The sequence below is a fragment of the Meriones unguiculatus genome, chromosome 15 (assembly GCF_030254825.1).
Source record: "Meriones unguiculatus strain TT.TT164.6M chromosome 15, Bangor_MerUng_6.1, whole genome shotgun sequence".
Taxonomy (NCBI): Eukaryota; Metazoa; Chordata; class Mammalia; order Rodentia; family Muridae; genus Meriones; species Meriones unguiculatus.
In genome coordinates, this window is record NC_083362.1 from 36,396,864 (window position 1) to 36,416,367 (window position 19,504).

Here is a 19,504-nt window from a genome sequence, read left to right on the forward strand (position 1 = left end):
AGGAACCTTAGCCATGCTTACCCCATTCTGCCCTGTCCAGGTATGAACCAATCAGATATAATGACTTAGCAGGTATACAAAATGAGGATAGGTGTAACCAGTTATTGAGGGTCAGCATTGGAAAGACCCCCCAAATAATTCCCCTTTTCTGTCTAAATAAAAAGGACATTTTTTATACAGTAAGAATAATATGAAACAATTATAAAAACAAATAGGTAAAACTATACACACACACACACACATACACACACACACTTATGTAATGTATGTCTAAATGTATGTGGCAATCTTGGAGACTGTATCTATTCTATCTATGAGGGTCTACGGCTTTGTACCTAAGCTATTTTTTATAGTTTGTATCTATCAACCTGAAAACATCTATCTAGATGTAATATATCTTTTTAGTCCTTAGCAACTAAGCTAATTGTAATACTATGACTATCTGGTCTTCAACACCATCGGACACTTGAGAAGGAACAAGATTAATTATTTGAGTAAATAGGAAGCGTATGCTAGCAGCTTCTCTGTCAAAATAGAATATTGACAGAGAAAGTTAGCTGAACAGCCACCCAAAACTCTAATGTTGGAGCATCATCTTCAGCCTTCTGGTCCCAGTATAATTGACAGACATACATGTGAAGCAAGAACTATTTAGAACTTGCTTACCCTGTTTGGAAGAGTTTGGCAGTCAACTTGGCCTGCATTTGAGCTTGCCCATTTTAGGCAGAATTTTGTCTGTCGTGAAGTGAGGGCATTTTTCTTTGCCAGGGTGGCTGGTTTGCCACATTTGAAGCCATCTCCATATGGAAGTTCTTCGATGCTCATCATCTTCTTTGAGGTAGGCTGGGTGCTGCCAGGAGATGACATGTCTCAATGTCAAAAACTCCTTAAAGTAATCAAAAACATTTTTAAATGCCATATTTTGTAGGTCTCTGAAGTTTTTGAAGACTTATCTATGTATTTTTATATATAATCTATCTATCTATAAAATTATATATTAAACCTAAGATCTATATTTTTGTGATAAATTAGACTAATGTTTGACATAACCATGAGTTGATTAACTAACAATTAACTTGCATTGCCTAATATCCTAAATAATTTGTAATAACAATTTAAAAATATTGGAAATAACCTTGAATTTATATCAATATACTAAAATTTATGCCAATATGTAAAAAATAAACTTATTTTTGCATCAATATACAACAGCCAATACCACTGAATTAAAAATTTTTATTTGAGAATAACAAATAAAGCCTTACATTGAATAGATTCCATTATCTACCTTTTGTCTCATTCCTGTAAGATATCCCCATATTCCCCTTTCTTTCTTTTCAACCCCCTTTCTCCTTATCTAAGAAAGAGGAAAAAATGAGAAAAGAGAAAAATCTGTAAATCTAACCTCATTTTTCTTCTGAATAAGACCATTAATAACTTATAACCAACTCCCAATGACAATAAACATTCATAACCCCAGAAAACAACCAAAAACTTACCCAAACCCTCTTACAGGAAACTGGACATTGTTCTCATGGATTTCTTCTAACTGATTTTGGGACATATAGAAATCCTATTTGGGGGCCCAGAGAACACTGGGAAAAGTGGTTACTAAGCGTCAGGTTTTCCACGCACAGCAAGTCGGCGGTTTCTTTTAAGAGAGAGTGGGTCTGTGTGATGGCAGCGTTGTTGGGTGGTGGTAATACTGCCAGGACTGTATTTTCAGTCTTCACCCTTACTTTTACAAGAAGCATTTAGACACTCAGGACTGTGACCCTGAAGATTGACGGAAGTTAAGATCAAGCTTGTTGAGCTCCTTCCCTGTGTGGAGGTCAGTTATAGTGTGTCACAGAAAAACTCAGCCATGAATGTGACCAAAATTGTACTTGATACTAATGTGTATTGTGCTAATGACCTGAGTTCAGTCCCAGGCACACACACAGTGGAAGGAGAGAGGTAGCTCTTGTGAGCTGTCGTCTGACTTCCACACTTTATCATGCATGCACTTTGTCCAGCACACAAAGGAAACAAATGAATGTTTTGTTTGTTTGAGTGGAGGCTTAGCACTTAAGAGCATAGTCTGGCGCTCTTCCTTAGCATCCACCCAGATTTGATTTCCAGAACCCACATGGGGGCTCACAACCATCTGGAACTCCAGTTCTAGGGGATCCAATGCCTCTGGCTTCCACGGGTACCAGACATACGCATGGTGCAAGGTAACCATCCAGGCAAAACACCCACACACATAAACAAAGAGAAATGATTTTGAGGAGAGTGAGGCCCAAAGGCTGCCATGGCTGAAGAGATACGTTTGAAGATTTGCTTTTATTTGTTTATCTGTGTGTGTGTGGGGGGGGGGGTTGTATGTGCCCCATGCCTGCAGGTGCTCACGGAGGCTGGATTGACAGGTGGCTGACAGCCACACAGTGGATGTTGGAAGCCAATTTCTGGTGTTCTGGAAGAAGAGCCAGTGTTCTTAACTGCTGGGCCATCGCCCTAGCCCCAGAGGAAGTCCCTCTGAGTTAGTTGCATTAATGTTTCCAGCACTGAGCTATCAGATTCAGCCAGCTCCTCTGTGGGCTCCTAAAGGTAGGAGCAGAGTTGAGACTGATGAGAGGTGGCTTTCTGTCACCAGTCACTGGGCAAGCTGACCTTTAAGGTTTTACTGTCTCATGCAGCATGTTAGTGAGGCAGTAAGAGCCCCGTTTCCTTCTCATCGTGCTCTGGAAATGCACAGGGAAGCTTTATAAGATGATTAGCATCCAGGCCTTATCTGATGGAAGACCTTCTAGAGTCCATCTGTTGTCATGTGTGTTGGAAAACTTCTGCCTGGCTTAGTCCTTGAAGCGCATGCAGTGTGCTCCGTGAATAACTGCGAGAGACAGATATAGCAGGGACTGGCAGAGCAAGGTCAAGTACATAGTTTACAGTTACTGAAAGTTCTTTTAAAATGTTCTCTTCAAAAAAGAAACTCTCGTCCATTTGAATTCACCTGAAACACCTTTTTTCCCCCTGAAATACCTTTTGTTCTAAAGACCCCCTCTGACAGTTGTGCCCACATTTACTTTTATCTAATTTTTTCAACCACATGGCCTGTTACACAGTTTAGGACTTAGCTAAACTAAGTAACTAATTAGTTTCCAAACACTAGCTTTACTTCCTGAGTGTAACCCCTTGAATAAAAAAATGCGTACCTTTACCTTTTGAATTATTTCTGTGTACAGAGAAAAACATCAGTTTTATTGCTCTCTGTATCCTGCACTGTAGTTGGTATTTTCTAACTTTCCAAGATCCTGGTCAATAGCTGAAATAGTTCTGTCTTAAAAATGTGTAAGTATCACAGAAATTCTGAAGCCTGGACCACTGTCACTTTCCTTCCATGGATACTGCCTCGCTGTCTCTGGCACGTCTGTGATGACACCGGAGTGTGATGCTCCTACATTTAAACTTTCACCTTCATGTTAGTTGAGGGAGTTTCCGAAGTCTGCAGGAATCTAGAAACCGCAAAGTACAGTTTGCTTTGCATTCCTGTTCCCCTGACAGTAAGCTCTGCATCCTTGGGCAAGAGCCTCACAACCTTCAGCTATACGGTGAGGCTGACAGTATAAATAAGTATAATCAACCAGCTGGTCAAAGTGTTAACGCAGTGTATGGCCACAGTTCCTGTCTAGTTGGTGTTAGGTAACACAGATGTACAAAGGTAAAGAAATAGACAAAAACCAATATCATATGCTTTAGAAGATTCCCCTATTAGGGGCTGTAGAAATGGCTCAGTGGCTAAGTACTGTTCTTCCAGAGGATCCAAATTCAAGTCCCAGTGCCCATGTCTAGGGCCTCAGAGTTGTAACTCCAGCTTCAGGGCATCCGATGTCTCTGGCTTCTGCTGGCCTGGCACACCCACACAGAAATCTACATGCATACACATTATTTCAAATAATAAAACAAAAGTTTTTTTAAAAGGCTGTCTTCCAAGAGATTCAACTGCATATATGACATGACAACCTGGCCATAAATTGGTTCTGAGGCCTTGTGACCAAAGCATGTGGGGATCATGACTGATCAGTGCACTGATCAGTGGTCTTCAGATTACCTTTGAGGATGTGGAAAATTTCCCCACATTGATATAAAAGTCATTTTCATGGCCGCATGGAAAAACACAGTAGAAGATCCTGATGCCAAGTCCTGACATTAAACACATTCAGTTTTCACTGACACAACTGAAGCCTGCTTTAAGATAGGCAGAAGGCATGATGTAAGAGTCATGAGGTTCTCAAATGTCGCATGAGGTTTGTGGAACTCACTCTGTTTTCATTTGTGATCCAAAGTACATAAATGAGACATATCTAGTATTTCTTTTCTGTCCACTTCTGTGTATATATGAAATTGGGAGTTTTTCTCCAGCTTTATCCAGAGTGTGTTTTGCCCATAAACACTTCCCTCCTCACCCTCCATCATGGGGCAGACTGCCTGCCTCATTTCAGGTCATTGCCCTTTTACTGAGTATGAAGCCCTGTGCTGGATGCTGGGCTCTCAAGGGCGTTAGTGCTCTCTTCTTTCAGGTAAATCCTGTCCCCTTAAACCTGTTGCTATATTGTACACTACAAACTCTGTGGTGGCTACAGTTATCTCCTGTCTGTTGTCGGATGTATAGGCTCTCAGGCACATAGTAAGGTAATGTTGAATGGAATCAGTGCTACACATTGGTAAATGGAAAGACAGAGGCCCTTAACAATAATCACTCCTCCTCTTCCTCCTCCTCCTCCTTTTCCTTCTTCTCTTCCTCTCCTTTTGAAAGTCCTTTGTTGTTGTTGGCTATAACTCACTACCTAACAGCTTACTACTTAACCTGTTTTCTTTGCCTCATGGACAAACAGCTTTTTAAGGTACCCCTTACAGTTAGTTATGTCTGGCCAGTACAAAATGAAATACTATCTCTCCGTTCAGCCCACAAGACTTCCCATGTGCAGTCACCCTTCTTCCTGGCTCGGTGGATGTTGAAAGCCGGGGCCATGGGGCCCTGAAGAGGGCAGAAGCAGCTGGGTCTGTGGACTCTGTGGAGCAGAGCTGCTCACCCTCCAGTCTCCTGCTCATTGGACTTTCATGCAAGCAAGAAAATTACTGTGCAGAGCCAAAGTCTGAGGCCTGCACACTAGGACAGTCATTACCTTAGCCATTACAGGTACCTTCTGCTGCCTGCCTGGTAGAGGCCTTTCGTAGGGAGAAAGCACTCTCTTTTGGAAGCTCTTCTGATCCCCACATTTGGGAGGCACTCTGGACCGAGTGAAGCATGGCTCGGGGTAAGCATTCTGCCTCAGCTGCTGCTCTGAAGGGCACTAAGAAGAAGGTTGTGTCTTGTTCAGGGAGTGTGCACAGATAGCAGAAGCAAGAAAAACAAAACAATCCCACTTCCCAGTGCTTTGTGAGTTCTCACCCTTCCAGCCATCATGACTTGATTTCCCCAAGTGAAGCAGCACTGTACAAATGCCTCTTAAGAAGGGACCTTCCCCCTTGCTTGTACATTCTTTTACTGCAGTACAATACTACCATGGGCCAAGAGAGAACAGTTTTGAAATACATGTTTTGGAATATTATAAGGTTAAGAATTCCCTGGGTACATTAAAACTTTGGAACATGCATGTTACAGCAGCTACTTAGGAAGGGAACAGGGTAACAATATTCATTTAATAAGAGGATAGGATCCTCAGTAATGATTGATATTCTCAGCAAAACTTCACAAAGGAATTTGACTTATGCCAGACCTGAAGGAATTATTGTGAAGCCACATCATGTAGCATTTACACACATCAGCTCTGAACTCACATACCTGGGATTCAGGTTCCTCCTGCTGCTCTGTTGTCCCTCTGGCCTTGAACAGGGCTAATCTCTCTGTGCCTGAACCTCCTTTTGGAAAATGTGGAAAAGATACTTCCTATGGTTTCAAGGATTAAATAGAAGTCTATGTAAAACCACCTAATTCCTTGTAAAGAAAGCTGTTGCGAGGGTACTGCTGACAGAAGTCTTACTGTTAATTGCACCTCTAGGCAGATGCCGCCTCAATAGTATGGAAACTGTTTCATTTCGTGAGGCTTCAAAGCTAGTCCTGCCCCACCCCAGGAGAGCTGTGGGGACTGAGACACTAGGAATGCATCCCTGTCTGCTGTTGCGGAGTCATTCACTCAGCATATATACCAAACACCTACCATGTGATTTGGTGATAATTCCTAGCAAAGGACAACAGCACACTTATGGCAGATGGCCAAAGAAAGCTAACCATGTTTTACAGAATCTGTCTGGCTGCCCTTGTCACTGCCACTACATGGGGAGCAACGTCTTTTTATTTTCCTTCAATCTAACAATATCATCATCTGATTTTTAGGATTTAAAATTGTGTAACCCCTGTAGAGGCTCAGTGATTAAAAGCACTTGCTGTTCTCTCGAGAGGACCTGGGTGTGGTTTGTAGCACCCCATGGCACTTCTCAAACACCTGTAACTCCAGTTCCAGGAGATCACATGTGGTATACATAAACTCACTCATGCAGGCCTGTGCATGAGTGCATGTGTGTATGTGTGTGTGCAAACACATGCACATACACTAATAATAATAATGAAACTTTAAAAAAGTTGTGTCCCTAGTATAAATTCATTAGCCTGTTCTACTAAGTAAATTTACTTATTTTCTCAATAAGGAGTCATTGGGCACTGCTTTTCACACATCTCTAATTTTAAAAAGCAGCATTTTCTGTTTCTGTTTTGTAAGAAAGTTGTTTTAAGGAACACTGTTGCTAAGGTTTCCACAGTCATGGCTTTTAAATATAGAAAAGGCCAAAGGGGTCCAGGATGTCAGCTTTTCTGTTCCTTTAAAAGAAGAACACAACAGTATGAAACATTAGTAAGAGTGTGTGAATAATAAAGTTACTAAAGAGTTGCATGTTCAAGATTAAGCACAAAACCACAATTTCATAACTTTCTAAGATAATGTTATCCCAAGGAAGTTGGACACGTTTAATTGATTCTTTTCCATTGACAGGGCATTTTGAAATGGGTTATTCAGAAAAATCAGTTTGAACTCTGTGTACTCCCGGGTAAACGCTGGTGATACAAGCACGCACAGTGGCGTCCGCGCTGCTCCTTACCTCTGGTCAGGGACTGTGCACATGACTGGTTTTTTTCTTCAGTGAATGCCTCCAGTTGCTTCAAAGAACATGGTTTGCAATTATCTAGTAATGACCCCTTCACATTAGGGACCCTACAAAATCTAACTGCGCAGATTCCTTTTTATACAACTGCCACCTAATACCTGCCAACAAATTGTAAACATAATGTAAGTGTCTCCCTGAAGGTGTACTGCTGAAAAATGCTTTAATTTAAACATTTTTAAAAACACAATTTTGAAGGAGGAGCGGGAGGAGAGAGATGAAAGAGAGGGAAGAAAAAAGGGAAAGATGGGGAGCAGGAGGCAATGAGAGAGAAGTGTGCACATTGCTACGCAAATATGTTTGTGTATAGCCAATTACTCTATTATAAATAGGATAATTCAAGACTTATATTTGATCCAAAATCACAACCAAAAATATAATTTAATGTTGTAGTCACATACATAGCCAGGCCTATTTACTTCTACTTATAAAACCTACAACTGATAGCTTAGCCACAGCCGTCAATAAAGTTAACCTACAACCATTTTGGGTCATTGGAAATAATTTCTTAAAAATGAATCAATTTCAATTCTGCTGTGCAGTTTGTTTCCCAGGATACTTTTGAACTTTATTCTAGTGTTATTCCTAAAAATAATATAGGTATCTCAAAAAAGTCAATACCATCTTTAATAAGATAAGTAAAATTTTTCCACTATATACTGTCAGCATTCATAATGAAGAGCCTGTGTGGACAGGGTTTAATTTGGAAGAGACTGACAGTATCTACAGTGTTGCAGTTGTTTAATCAGACAAGGCAAATAATTTATTTGACATCTGTGGAAATTAATTAATTGGGCATGCTACTAATAGCTACTCAGTCCATGTTTCTAGTTAAAAAGTAACCTAGATGGATTCAGCATGTATCTCAGTGGAAATGCTTGCCTAATGTATAAGAAGGCTGGACTTAACCTCAGTAGAACCTAAACCAAAGCAAAACAAAACCCCACAAAACCTACGTCCTTGAAATGATGACTGAACCATATATGAGAAACAGGAAAATTATTTCAATGTTTCTAAATTGATGAGCACAGAATCTAATATTCACAGTGAAGAGAATTTATTCCTTTAAGGGCCTCCTTAAGCACAGTCAGTACAGGTGACTTTGTGCCCACACAGTGTGACTTAGGATTCAACTTTTCGGCATTCCTTAGGTGGGGCCAGCTCATGCTTCGTCGAGGGATAAATACTGTGTGAGACCCACAAAACCCTCTGCTGTTCATTCTTGTAACAGTGTGCTTTCCAGCAGGGCCAAACAGAGGACACAACGGTCCTCTACAGCTACACAAATGGCCAGTCAACACCGGAAGGTGCTTAGCAGTGCTGGTCAGGGAGGCAAGCCATTGCTCAGGGGGACACTATTTCCCAGCGATTAGGATTGCTACTGTGAGAAGAAAATTTCAAAATAAAAGTTCTGGTTAGGAGATGGAAAATCTAGTGAACGTCTGTATTTCTAGTGGTAATGTTAAACGGTACAGCTGCTGTGGGAAAACTGCTCTTCTTAAAAATGTTAACTCTAATGAATGACACCTGAACTGGAAAGTCCACTTCTAGTGGTATAAACACCAGTGTATAGTCATTTACTTGAATATACGTAAATGTCAATATTTAAACAATCTCACTCTTAATAATCAAAATGTGGAAACAACTCAGATGCCATCAACAGAGGAACAAAATATGGTATGTATGTGCAATGGACTATCATTCAGCCTTTGAAAGGACAAAGTTCATTTTTATATTAATAATTTTCTTTTAGACAGTTTCCTACATGTATATAATATATTCTGATTACACTGCCCGCCCTCTGGCTTTCATCTCCCTCCTATCACTGTCAACCCTCAAACCGCATCTGTACCAGTCCCTTTTTCCAGGGTCATGACTTTTGGTTTGGTTTTTGTGACCCATTAAATTTACTCAGGGCCATGTGTGTGGCCATTGGGTTGGAACTATACATTTGAGCTTGGAAGGCTTATCAGTGGATGACTAGCTGCGGTCAAGAAGTCCCCTCTCCCCGACTCTTACCAGTAGCAAGCATTTGGGATGAGGGGTAGAGCTCTCCGAGCCCCACTCCTTCCATTCCTGACTTTTGAAGGGCTCATCCTAGTGCAAAACCACTGTATTCATAGCAGCTGTGCATTCAGTTACCATTGCTCTGATTGCTCAGAAGACGGCATTCTGCAGTCCTGCTCCTATCACCTGGCTCTACGTTCTTTCTTTCCCCTCTTCTGCAGTGTTTCCCTAGGGCTTATTATCTATCACTTATTCTCAGCACTTTGTACAGCCACAGTCTGTACTACCATTCATTAGAAAGAGGTTTCTCTAAGGATGATAATGGATGATGCCCATTTCTGCATGGGTATAAACATAAATATTTTAAGGCAGCTTGATGCTGCCAATTTAGCAAAATAATACTGTTTAGTCCCCCCCCCCCATGTTTTTGTTTGTCTTTTTGGCCAGTTTTAGAGCACTAGGTTCCCCTTGTGGATCAGGGCTCAAATCAACATCAGTTGGCTATCCTCCTAACAGTAGCGCCACCATGGCACAGGTGGGCACCTCCTCCCTGAAAGATTGGATTTGTAGATGTGCAGTTACGCCCTGGGTACAACTACTGACATTTGCCTCCTAGCAAACTCCTGGGACCTGCAAAGAGAGGGAGGAGGTTTTCTGCTCCACCCCAGCTTGATTTCTCAGTGCATGCATCCAAGGTGTGTAGTGAAGAATGGGAGATGCTGAACACGTGCTAGCATGTGCACACGCCTTAAAGACATCACCCTAAGTGAAACAAGCCAGACACAAAAAGGACAAATACTGTTATGACCCTACCCATATGAGACCCAGAACAGTCTCCTCCACAGGGATGGAGAGGATGGTGCTTGTTTAGGGAGGGCCCGGGGAGTAAATCGTGCAGTGTTCTTGTTTAGGGTGATAAAAAAGTTAAAGGGATGGAGAGTGGTGATGGATGTACAACACTGTGAGTGTACCGAAAGCTGCTGAACTGTACGTTTAAAAATAGTTAAAATGGTAATTGTGAATACATTGTATGCTTGCACAAAATTCCCAAAGTGCAAACATATAGTACATTAAAATGGCTTTAGGGATACATTTGTTATGTATGTTTTATTATAAAATATGTGTATGTGTTTATGTATATGCATAGAGTATTTATATTTTAGAATAGATTCCTGGTTTAATAATTCACATCACAAAAAACGTGTGATGGGAGGCGTGCTGAGCAGACACTCACTCGCCCTCACTCTTCCTCCGTAGGCGTCACACATGCAGCCATCTGGGCAGCATGCATCTCTTACCTCAGCGCAGCTGTGCCCCCTGAGCTGAGGACTTCTGCACAGGGCATCCTGCAAGGCCTTCACCTGGGGTTGGGGAGAGGATGTGGTGCCATGATTGGAGGCGTGTTAGTCAATTATTTTGGTAAGAATAATTTTCCTTTTGTTCCTTTGGGGAAAATAGGTTGTTTATTTTTTCAACCATGCAAGAGTTCAACTTCAGTATTCCTATCCTCTTTTTACATTGCATGGTCATCATAATTGTAAAGCGTATGCTTAGGCTGTGCAGATGTTTAGAGCCAGCTCACAACCCAGTCTTCTGGCAAACAGCTTAGTGAAATGCTGTAGACACCTCAGAGGAGCTGAACAAAGGAGTGTGCACACATGCTTTTCGTTGAGTCAGGTACCCACACGTGCTGCTAATGATAAAAAACAGAATCCATCGTTGTTCCTCACAAAATCTTAACTGTTCACTGGCCACGCCACCCCACCTTCACATCACAGCCATCTGCCTCATCAGACCTCTCGTTGGAAATACGAGGGCTGAGACAAAGCAGATTATGCTGGGATTTTTGACTGCCTGGTCTTCTGTGCGAGGCACGTGGGGTTGTGTGAATTCGTAGCACTGTTTAAGCCCTGCTCTCCACATACAGACGAGCAGCATTGTTTGTTAACCAGTTGGTAGACAGTCACCATAACAATAGTGCTACTGAGTGCCCTGTCAGGGTGGAAGTTAGGGAACCAGAACTGGGGTGCTCTGCTGCTCCCGTGTTCCCCCATTACAGGACACTGACTGGGCTCAGCCAAGCTGCACTGCCTCTCCCTGGTGTTAGGTGTTAAGGTGGAAGGTGGCTGTGTCCTGGAGTCACCATCTGGCCTGCTCTGCTTGCTTTCAAGGGGCTGCTGCAACCTTCCGAGGAATTGGCATGGCCTGCTTGGTGATCCTCCTGCTGTTCGCCCTGATCCAGTGGCTGGCAGTGCCAGACGACGAAGAAGGTGAGCATCTCCTCTCCTTTCTTCTTTGGGGCCGAGGTGCGGGTGGGGTGGGGGTTACTCATGTGTATGTAACCCACATGAGTCTGCAGCCCTGCCTCTTTCTATTGGTTCCCTGAGAACGCCGCTACCCTGTGGCGTGACATACTGCAGGTGACCTACTCTCACACGGTAGAGATGCCACCTCCTGTGATAAGAAGACTGGCTGCTGAGCTGATTGTTAGGATTACATAACAGTGCCAAGTGCTGTGGAAGCATTAGTTTTTTTTTTTAAACTCTTTTTTTTTTTTAAGATTTATTTATTTATTACTTATGCAATGTGTGTTAGCATGTATACCTGCACACCAGAAGAGGGAACCAGATTTCATGTTTAGATGGTTGTGAGCCACCATGTGGTTGCTGGGAATTGAACTCAGGACCTTTGGGAAGAGCAATCAGTGCTCTTATCCTCTGAGCCATCTCTCCAGCCCCCACATTAGTTTTAAACCTCCCGAGAATTAAGAAATTTCAGACTTAAGGCAAATACATATAAGGCTGCATGGTACCTTCCTACTAGGGACGGGGTGCTTTTATTAATCTCTATGCCTTTACCGTCACTAAAAACCTGTCTACTGATGCTTCTGAGAGGCCTGGCCTTTAGTAAAACTGTCACACAAAAGGGAAGGGAGGGGCCAGGGAGACAGCTCAGCAGGTAGCTGAGTTCAATCCCAGGGAGCCACATAGTGAAAGGAGAAAACCAACTCCTTCAAGTTGTCCTCTCGGGCCTTCATGTGTGTTCTATGTCACTCCTACAAATGCCACACACACAGTAAATAAATAAAAACATAATTCAATTTTTTGACATTTTAGTTGTAAGGCTAGCTTTTATCATCTGAACCATCTCTCCAGCTGATTTTAAAAACAATTTTTTTTAAAGGAGGGAGGTTTTATCAAATGTAATGTGTACATGATATGAACAAGTGACATGAAGCTCTGGGTGAAAAAGGTCAAGCAATAGACTGCATTTGTTCTTGATCACGCTGCGGCCCAGCACAGAACTACTCATGTTGGAGTCTCCCATCTTTCCAGCAGCACTAGCCTTGGGGCCCATGGTGCTTCTAGTAAGAGAAAATACTGCATGTAACAGAACTTCAGAGGGATGGTTCAATCCCACTGAGCTTCTCAGGAGAAAGCCAGTGGTGGTTCTTCTCTGTCCACGAGCACGGGCTCTAGGTGTGTGCCACCGTGTCAGGCTGTGAGCCTGGGGCTCTAGGTATGTGCCACCGTGACAGGCTGAGTCTGGGGTTCTAGGTGTATGCCACCACCATGTCCAGCTGTGAGCCTGGGGTTCTAGGTATGCTCCACTACCATGTCAGGATCATCTTCTTCTTCGCATTGTTTTTAATATGTAGAAAACTCGAAAATAATTTTATCATTAATTTTCTCTCTAGACAAGACAATGTTGGCAGAAAGGATTCCTGTTCCCTCTAGTCCTGTTCCCATAGCAACCATCGACCTGGTACAGCAACAGACAGAAGATGTCATGCCACGCATTGAGCCCAGGCTTCCGCCCAAGAAAACCAAGCACCAGGAAGAACAGGAGGATGTGAACAAACCAGCCTGGGGGGTCAGCTCTTCTCCCTGGGTGACCTTTGTCTATGCTCTCTACCAAGTGAAAGAGATGATGCAACTGACAAAAGACAGCCGTGCTTCTGAGATACAGCCTTTACAGGTAACCCTCTGCTGGACTAGCCGGGCACCTTCACTCTTCCTCCTTCCTCATTCATCAAAAGATCTGGAAAGCCTGGTAGGACAAACAGACATGCAAGCAGAGGGTTTCAGTGGTCTGAGATCACTCTGACACAGGAGTGTTTACGAGGCTGCAGAGAACGAGATTGTGCTACATAGAGCTCAGAAAGGCTTCACAAAGGAGTTGATAATTCTAAAACAACAAAACAAAATCTCTTATGTGTTAGTGCTAGAAAATACAGCCTGCAGCCAGAATATACAGTGCTTACTTTTGGAAACTGTATTACTAATTTCCATAATTTCAGAATTCCAAGGGGATCACTATACATACCAGGAATGCAGTGACCAGCTGCTAGTAACCCACTAATGCATGCCTCAGATGGCTCTATCTGATACCCTGCGCAGTAAAGTGTGGCTCTGAGAGGCCTCACTTGGGAGGTAAAGGCATGGTCTTTCTTCCTAAAGGAGCAATCTTCCCTGAGAAAAGGCAAATGGTACTGATAAAATCAGCAATTATATAACAAAAGTAGCATCCTGACTTTGGGAAAGGAATGTAGCTACTGTGGACAATTTGATCAAGGCAGTAAACCTACTTCCTTGTTATGTCAACCTTTTTCTATTTTCTTGATAAGTAATGTCAGCTCTGTACTTAAAAGGACCCAGGGCAGGTCAGACAAGATGGCCCAGTTGGTAAACACACCTGCCTGTCCCCATGCCTGATGACCTGAGTTTGTTCCCTGCAATCCACATAGTTGAAGGAGAAACTCCCACAGTTGTCCTCAGATTTCCATACCCACATCATGGCACACTTACACACACAATAAAAAAGGGACTCAGAAGAAAAAAATGAGAGAAAATAAACAGTAATTTCTTTTTTAAAAAACTGATAAACTAGTGGTGATCACAGAGATGGCCTAGCAGCTGTGTCTACTGCTTTGGGCTCAAAGCATCCATGATGGGCGGATCACAACTGCCTGTAACACGAGTTCCAAAGATCTAGGGGCCTTCACAGACACCTGCACTCATGTCCCGTACACCACCGCAGGCCCACACATAATTAATTCAAAATAGAAACAAATCTTCATAAGAGAAAAAGCAAGTTTGTCAAACTAACTTCATTAATCTTGGCTTCATAAACTCTAATTGCATGGTTTTACCAAGCTGACCTTTTACTGGTGGCCATATGCCTGCCCTTCTGGGCAAATCCTCCTTACTCAGCTATCGAGCCAGGACTGGACATGAGAGTCGGGGGCACCGAAGGCTTCTGTTCCGTAGAGCAGGAAGGTGAGGCAGGGAAAGGATTACCCTGCTACCTGAGAGGCAATGCTTTGTGAACCCACCCTCATTCTCACAGAGGCCCAGGAGCCTACACAGCATTAAAGTCTGCTTTTCACACCCTCTGGCATGAGTTAAAATTAAAGGACTAACAGGTATGGTGTAGTATCGATATAGTATTGACATGATATAGTAATTACGTTTCAGAATGTAGGTTAAGGGACTGACAGGTATTAATATAGTATTGATATGAAGTAATTACATTTCAGAATCATAGGAATGAAAGAAAAAATTAAACTACAGAAAATAGAAGTGGTAAGCATCAGTTCAGAAGAAAACCATTTCTAAAAACCACGTTCCCTGACTTGTACGATCAATGTGGCATCTTACAAAACTGTGCTTCAGTGTTCTCCGTTCACTCCCCTGGCTTCACAAAGCTCGTTTACACTCCCCGCTGTCTTAACCATTACCTACTGCTCATTTTGAAACCCCACATGTACATTAGACTCTGCACCACAGGCATTCTCTGCCTGGCTGTCTTGAGGCTGAGGGTCCTTGCTGACTTCCTTCTGGACAGTGTCTCCTGTCTCTTGAATACTGGGATTTTCCCAATGGCTAGCATTCAGGTATCCCATGGCCCTTGCCCGGTGACCTGCCATAAGGCTGGGGTACTCAGTAAATATTTGTGAATTAAGTTGTTTGCCTAGCAGTGACAAGAACACTGATAAATATTCCTTTAGCCATAGGCATTGATAAATGTTCCGTTAGCCGTAAGTTATGTCTGCTTATAGTGTTTGTGTTTTTCATGCGGCTCTGGCAGTTGCACCTAGGAAAGGAGATGAAAGGTAAGATGTCTATCCTATTCTTTTATGCACTGGTCCCTGAAGTGGACTCTTCGAGATCTTCATGTTTGCTGTGTCCTACTTGAAAATATGTATAATGGATTGGAGTTATTCTCTCTCATACACCATGGGATTGTTTTTTTGTTTTTTTTTTTCCTTCCAGGGGACCAATGAGAATTGGACAGTCTCTGCAGCTGGTGGAGCCCAGCGTGTCCCATCTGAGACTCACTCTGACCTACCTAAAAACCAGCCATTGCCAGACACAGCAGCATCTCAAACACAGTCCAGCCCCACTCATCCTAATGCTGCCCCCCACACAGAGGAGAGTGGGGAGCGGGAGGCTCAGCCCACTGCGGGAGAACACTGAGGGCTCCTAACCATCTCACACCTGCATGGCACCCCAGCCAGGACAGAGGGCGAGGACCCAACCCTGAACATGCCTGCCCAAGGGGAGAACCACACTGCATATGCTTCTAAATATCTACTCATAACTGTGGAACAACACACACACAGACACACACACACACACACACACACACACACACACACACACGAGCTACAGTACATATTGGCAGGGAGAAGGAAACCTCCATGGTCCTGTAGAGATGCAGAAGAACAATGCTGAGTGAGGACCCCTGCTCGTGGTTAGTTAGGTCTGACCTAACTTCTCTGCCAGGGTGTAAGGGTGGGAAGCAGAACTCACCAAGTTGGGAGAATGAGAGAGTCTCAACGTGAACAGGGATTTCATCTCCCTTTTCTGATTATTTATTCTAAATATTGGGTTCTTGGGGAGAAGAGAGAGGAAAAGAGTGTATCTATAGTTTTATTTGACTTGAAGAAAAACATTTTAAAAATTATAAGACATATTTAAAAGGGAACCAGATGGAAGCTAGTAGAACATATGCTTTTTCTGTTGTTTAAAAAAAGTTCAAAATTTCACTGAACTTTGCACATCTCTAGCAAATATATTTTTATATGCATATGGTATATAGTGAAAGTAGTTCCTTGAGTAGCAAAACTGTTATTGACTACTGCACACTGAGTTGAGATTTAAAATGCCTTTGTTGCAATGGGCTGTGAGAATGGGCAGAAGTGAAAGAACATTTCACAGAATCCAACCAACTCAGTATCCTAAGACTTGACAGACAGGCTTGACTAAGCAGGTCTTACTGTAACAGCCCCTGTCACTGTATTTCAGAGTGACTCAGGGTCTAATTAGCTAATGGAATAAAAATCAATTCACTGGAATCCTAAGCATTAAGTTCAAAAGTAACATTTACACTGAATAAGATGATTTAAGTGCCTGGGGGAGGGACGCAATGCTTAAACATTACATGGTAGGTCTGTTTTGTTTGGGAGGTAGTAAATGGGAAGCCAGGAATGAGAATTCTGGGAATAAGAGCAACGACTTTCTGATGACTTAAGAAACAAACCTTAGTATATTCTTCTCCCCCAAATCACAGTCATACACTGGAACCTTTTAGCTTTGGGCTACAGCTATACCAGCACAGACAGGAGGTCTGGGTGATCACACACAAGAGCTTGGTCCTGCAAGGAAAGCAGAGGCTGAGAGGCTAGGGAGGCCTGTGGGGAAGGGGCTGCTGCTGCAGCTAAATGAAGGGCAGTCATACTGTGGATACACACTGAGGATGAAAACCAGAGAAGGGTTAGAAAAGGGAAACCCATGGTCGCCTCCAAGCCTGGCAGACCCGATGGCTCTAATGTGGAGGCTCTGCGTGCCAGCTCTGCCTGCCCCTTCATCTGGGAGACCTTCTACACGTGGGCATCTAGCCTCCTCAGAAAACACAGCTGAAAATGATGGAAACAATTAAGCAAATGGTTGTTTTGCACTAGAATGGTACTGTACTGTCAATCATCATGACTCATTTTTAAGTGACCTTTAAAATCAGATGTATTTATTATGCTTGTGAAATTACAGAAACGAAGTGGGAGACAGGCTGAGCCCCACCTATGAATGTACAGAATGTGGATCTGTGAAGCTGACCGTAGGGAGTCAGAACCTTGTCTCTTGTGTTTACAGTTCTGGTTGATGTCTTTGAAAAGCCTGCTGTTTTTGGAGATGCACAGTGGATGTGTAGAAATAAAAAGTAAATACCATTTTTAAATATTTCTTAAATGAAAAACATGTGACCAAACAAGTGAAAAATCCTCTGCTCTGTGATGAATGACACCAAATTCAACATGCCTTTGTTACAAAATGTTTACTGTAAGCGTTGATCCAACAATGCAGTAATTTCCAGCCTTCTGAGCTGACACTCCTAAGTTTGTGGACTTTGTGACTTTTTCTTCCTGTCCTTAAAGTGCCATATGTCACTTAAAAATATTAAAGTGAATTCCTATTAAACTTGATTTGAGAATTTTATAACCCCTCTTGAGCTTCTTGGAAGTACTCAGGGTGTCAAAGCCCAGGCTGGTAATCACTGCTCTAAAGGCTGCTCCTGCTCCCCGGGACCTGCAGCACAGTAAGTTATCCTACAGTTCCGTGTGGACCCAAATTGGCGGAGGCTAATTACTAGACTACTCCTTACATCCTAAAGCACAATAATAGTACATTCCAAAGGGCAGGACACCTGAAAGGCCTGGGACAGCATCACTTTACCATGCAGTGCCACCCGGTGGGGAGTCTGGGAAGGCAGCATGTTCACAGGGTGGTCTGAAGATACTCGTCTTCCTGCAGGCTCCATCACTGCTACATCCCATGCTACCAATGTGCAGTATCCCACTTTCAGTTAGACAGAAAAGCCAACCCCAAAAATGTATAGTAATTCTGGGGACTCATCAAATCGAGGAGAAAGTGAGGTCCTATTTGGGTTGTTATTTATCAACATCATCTCTGGTCTTAAACTATGTACACATTCAGATATATTAATACAATTCATCAGCTATTCCAAAAATTTTAACCTCTTAAATTTCCAAATAGTTTAAAATATCATAAATTCAAATATTTTCCTGTCAATGGACACTCCTCTATAATTCAGCCCTAAGTATTTTTTGGCAAACTATATAACTAATTCACAAAGCATTTTTGTTCTTGTAAAATGTGTTTTAAAACCCTTTAAAATTAACATTTAAATGATACGATTTTGAAGCCATTGAAGCATGGCCACCCACGGTGCGTCTCTCCCACACATCTGGTGTCAAACAGTCCAACTTACTCTTACCAGGAAGCTTTGTGAGCATCTACTGTAACAAGAGCACAGCACAGGGTTCTGGCGCATGCAAGGCAAGCCTGTGAAGGTGTGCGACACACTAGCTGCCACTGAAGGGCAGGGTCATTAGCCGAATGATCATTAAGTTTCAAGACCTTTAGAAAGCGGAGGAAGGAAAAAGGGAAGATGGATGATGTCATTGCTTGATGGGGATTAGGGTTGTGACGGGTATTTGTCTAACAGTGAGTCAGAGGCCATGATACAAGCCCACCAAATACCTATTTCACCAGAAACACTTTGTTTAGCTTTTCACAGTAGTCACAGAACAGTCCGACAGGTCCATGAGTCCTTCCAATCAAGCATGAAACTGCATCCCAAAAGACTGCCCAGTTTCAACTGGGCCATGCTGGCTCACTGCTCCAGGGAGCTGCGGCTTCCAGGGTGGTCGCTGCTGGCTCGGGAAGGCTGCGGAAAGTCTAGAGCGTCGGCAGGCTTATCAGTCACACAAAACACATTCTATACCAGACAAACTGCCTAGTGAGAAGTAAACGTGGCTCTGCATATGGGACACCTGGCAGGTTACAATACACCACCAATAAATAAAGTCACAGAAAACAAAAACCAGATTAAGCTTCAACAGAATGTTGGAACCCCTGTCTATACCTGAAATAAGTAGCCAAAATGAATGGAAGCACACTATTTGGGCATGAATGTTTTGTCTGTGTGCACATATGTGCAACACATGCATGTCCAGTGCCTTCAGAGTCAGAAGAGGGTATCAGATGCCCTGGGACTGGAGTTCTGGGGGCTGCCATGCCGCGTGGCTGCTGGGGACTGGTTCTGCAAATCTTAACTGCTGAGCCATCTCTCAGACTCCATTATTCCGACTTTTAAAATCAGCATCATGCAGAGGCACAGATGGAGCTGAAGAGGCTCTAAGGAAAGGAAAAAGACTCCTGATATTAGCTGTGTCTGTCAAAGTGCACAGCCAGAAACACTGGCACACTGCTTCAAAGAC

The 19,504-nt window shown here is 42.9% G+C and overlaps 1 protein-coding gene across 5 annotated transcripts in view; it reads left to right on the top strand.

Annotated features, from left to right (window-relative positions):
* Positions 1-17,681, top strand: part of Mfsd6 (major facilitator superfamily domain containing 6) — a 71,044-nt gene extending 53,363 nt beyond the window's left edge. For 4 of the 5 annotated variants that reach the window (XM_021649280.2, XM_021649279.2, XM_021649282.2 and 1 more), the window contains exons 4-7: positions 10,462-10,623; positions 11,376-11,474; positions 12,902-13,182; positions 15,480-17,681. In XM_021649280.2, coding sequence (XP_021504955.1) covers positions 10,462-10,623; positions 11,376-11,474; positions 12,902-13,182; positions 15,480-15,683 — 746 coding nt within the window. In that variant the 3' untranslated portion in view covers positions 15,684-17,681. Of the gene's footprint in view, positions 1-10,461; positions 10,624-11,375; positions 11,475-12,901; positions 13,183-15,294; positions 15,320-15,479 lie in introns of all 5 variants that reach the window. The other variant, XM_060368341.1, reaches the window with a different exon arrangement.
* Positions 17,682-19,504: the final 1,823 nt, after the last annotated feature.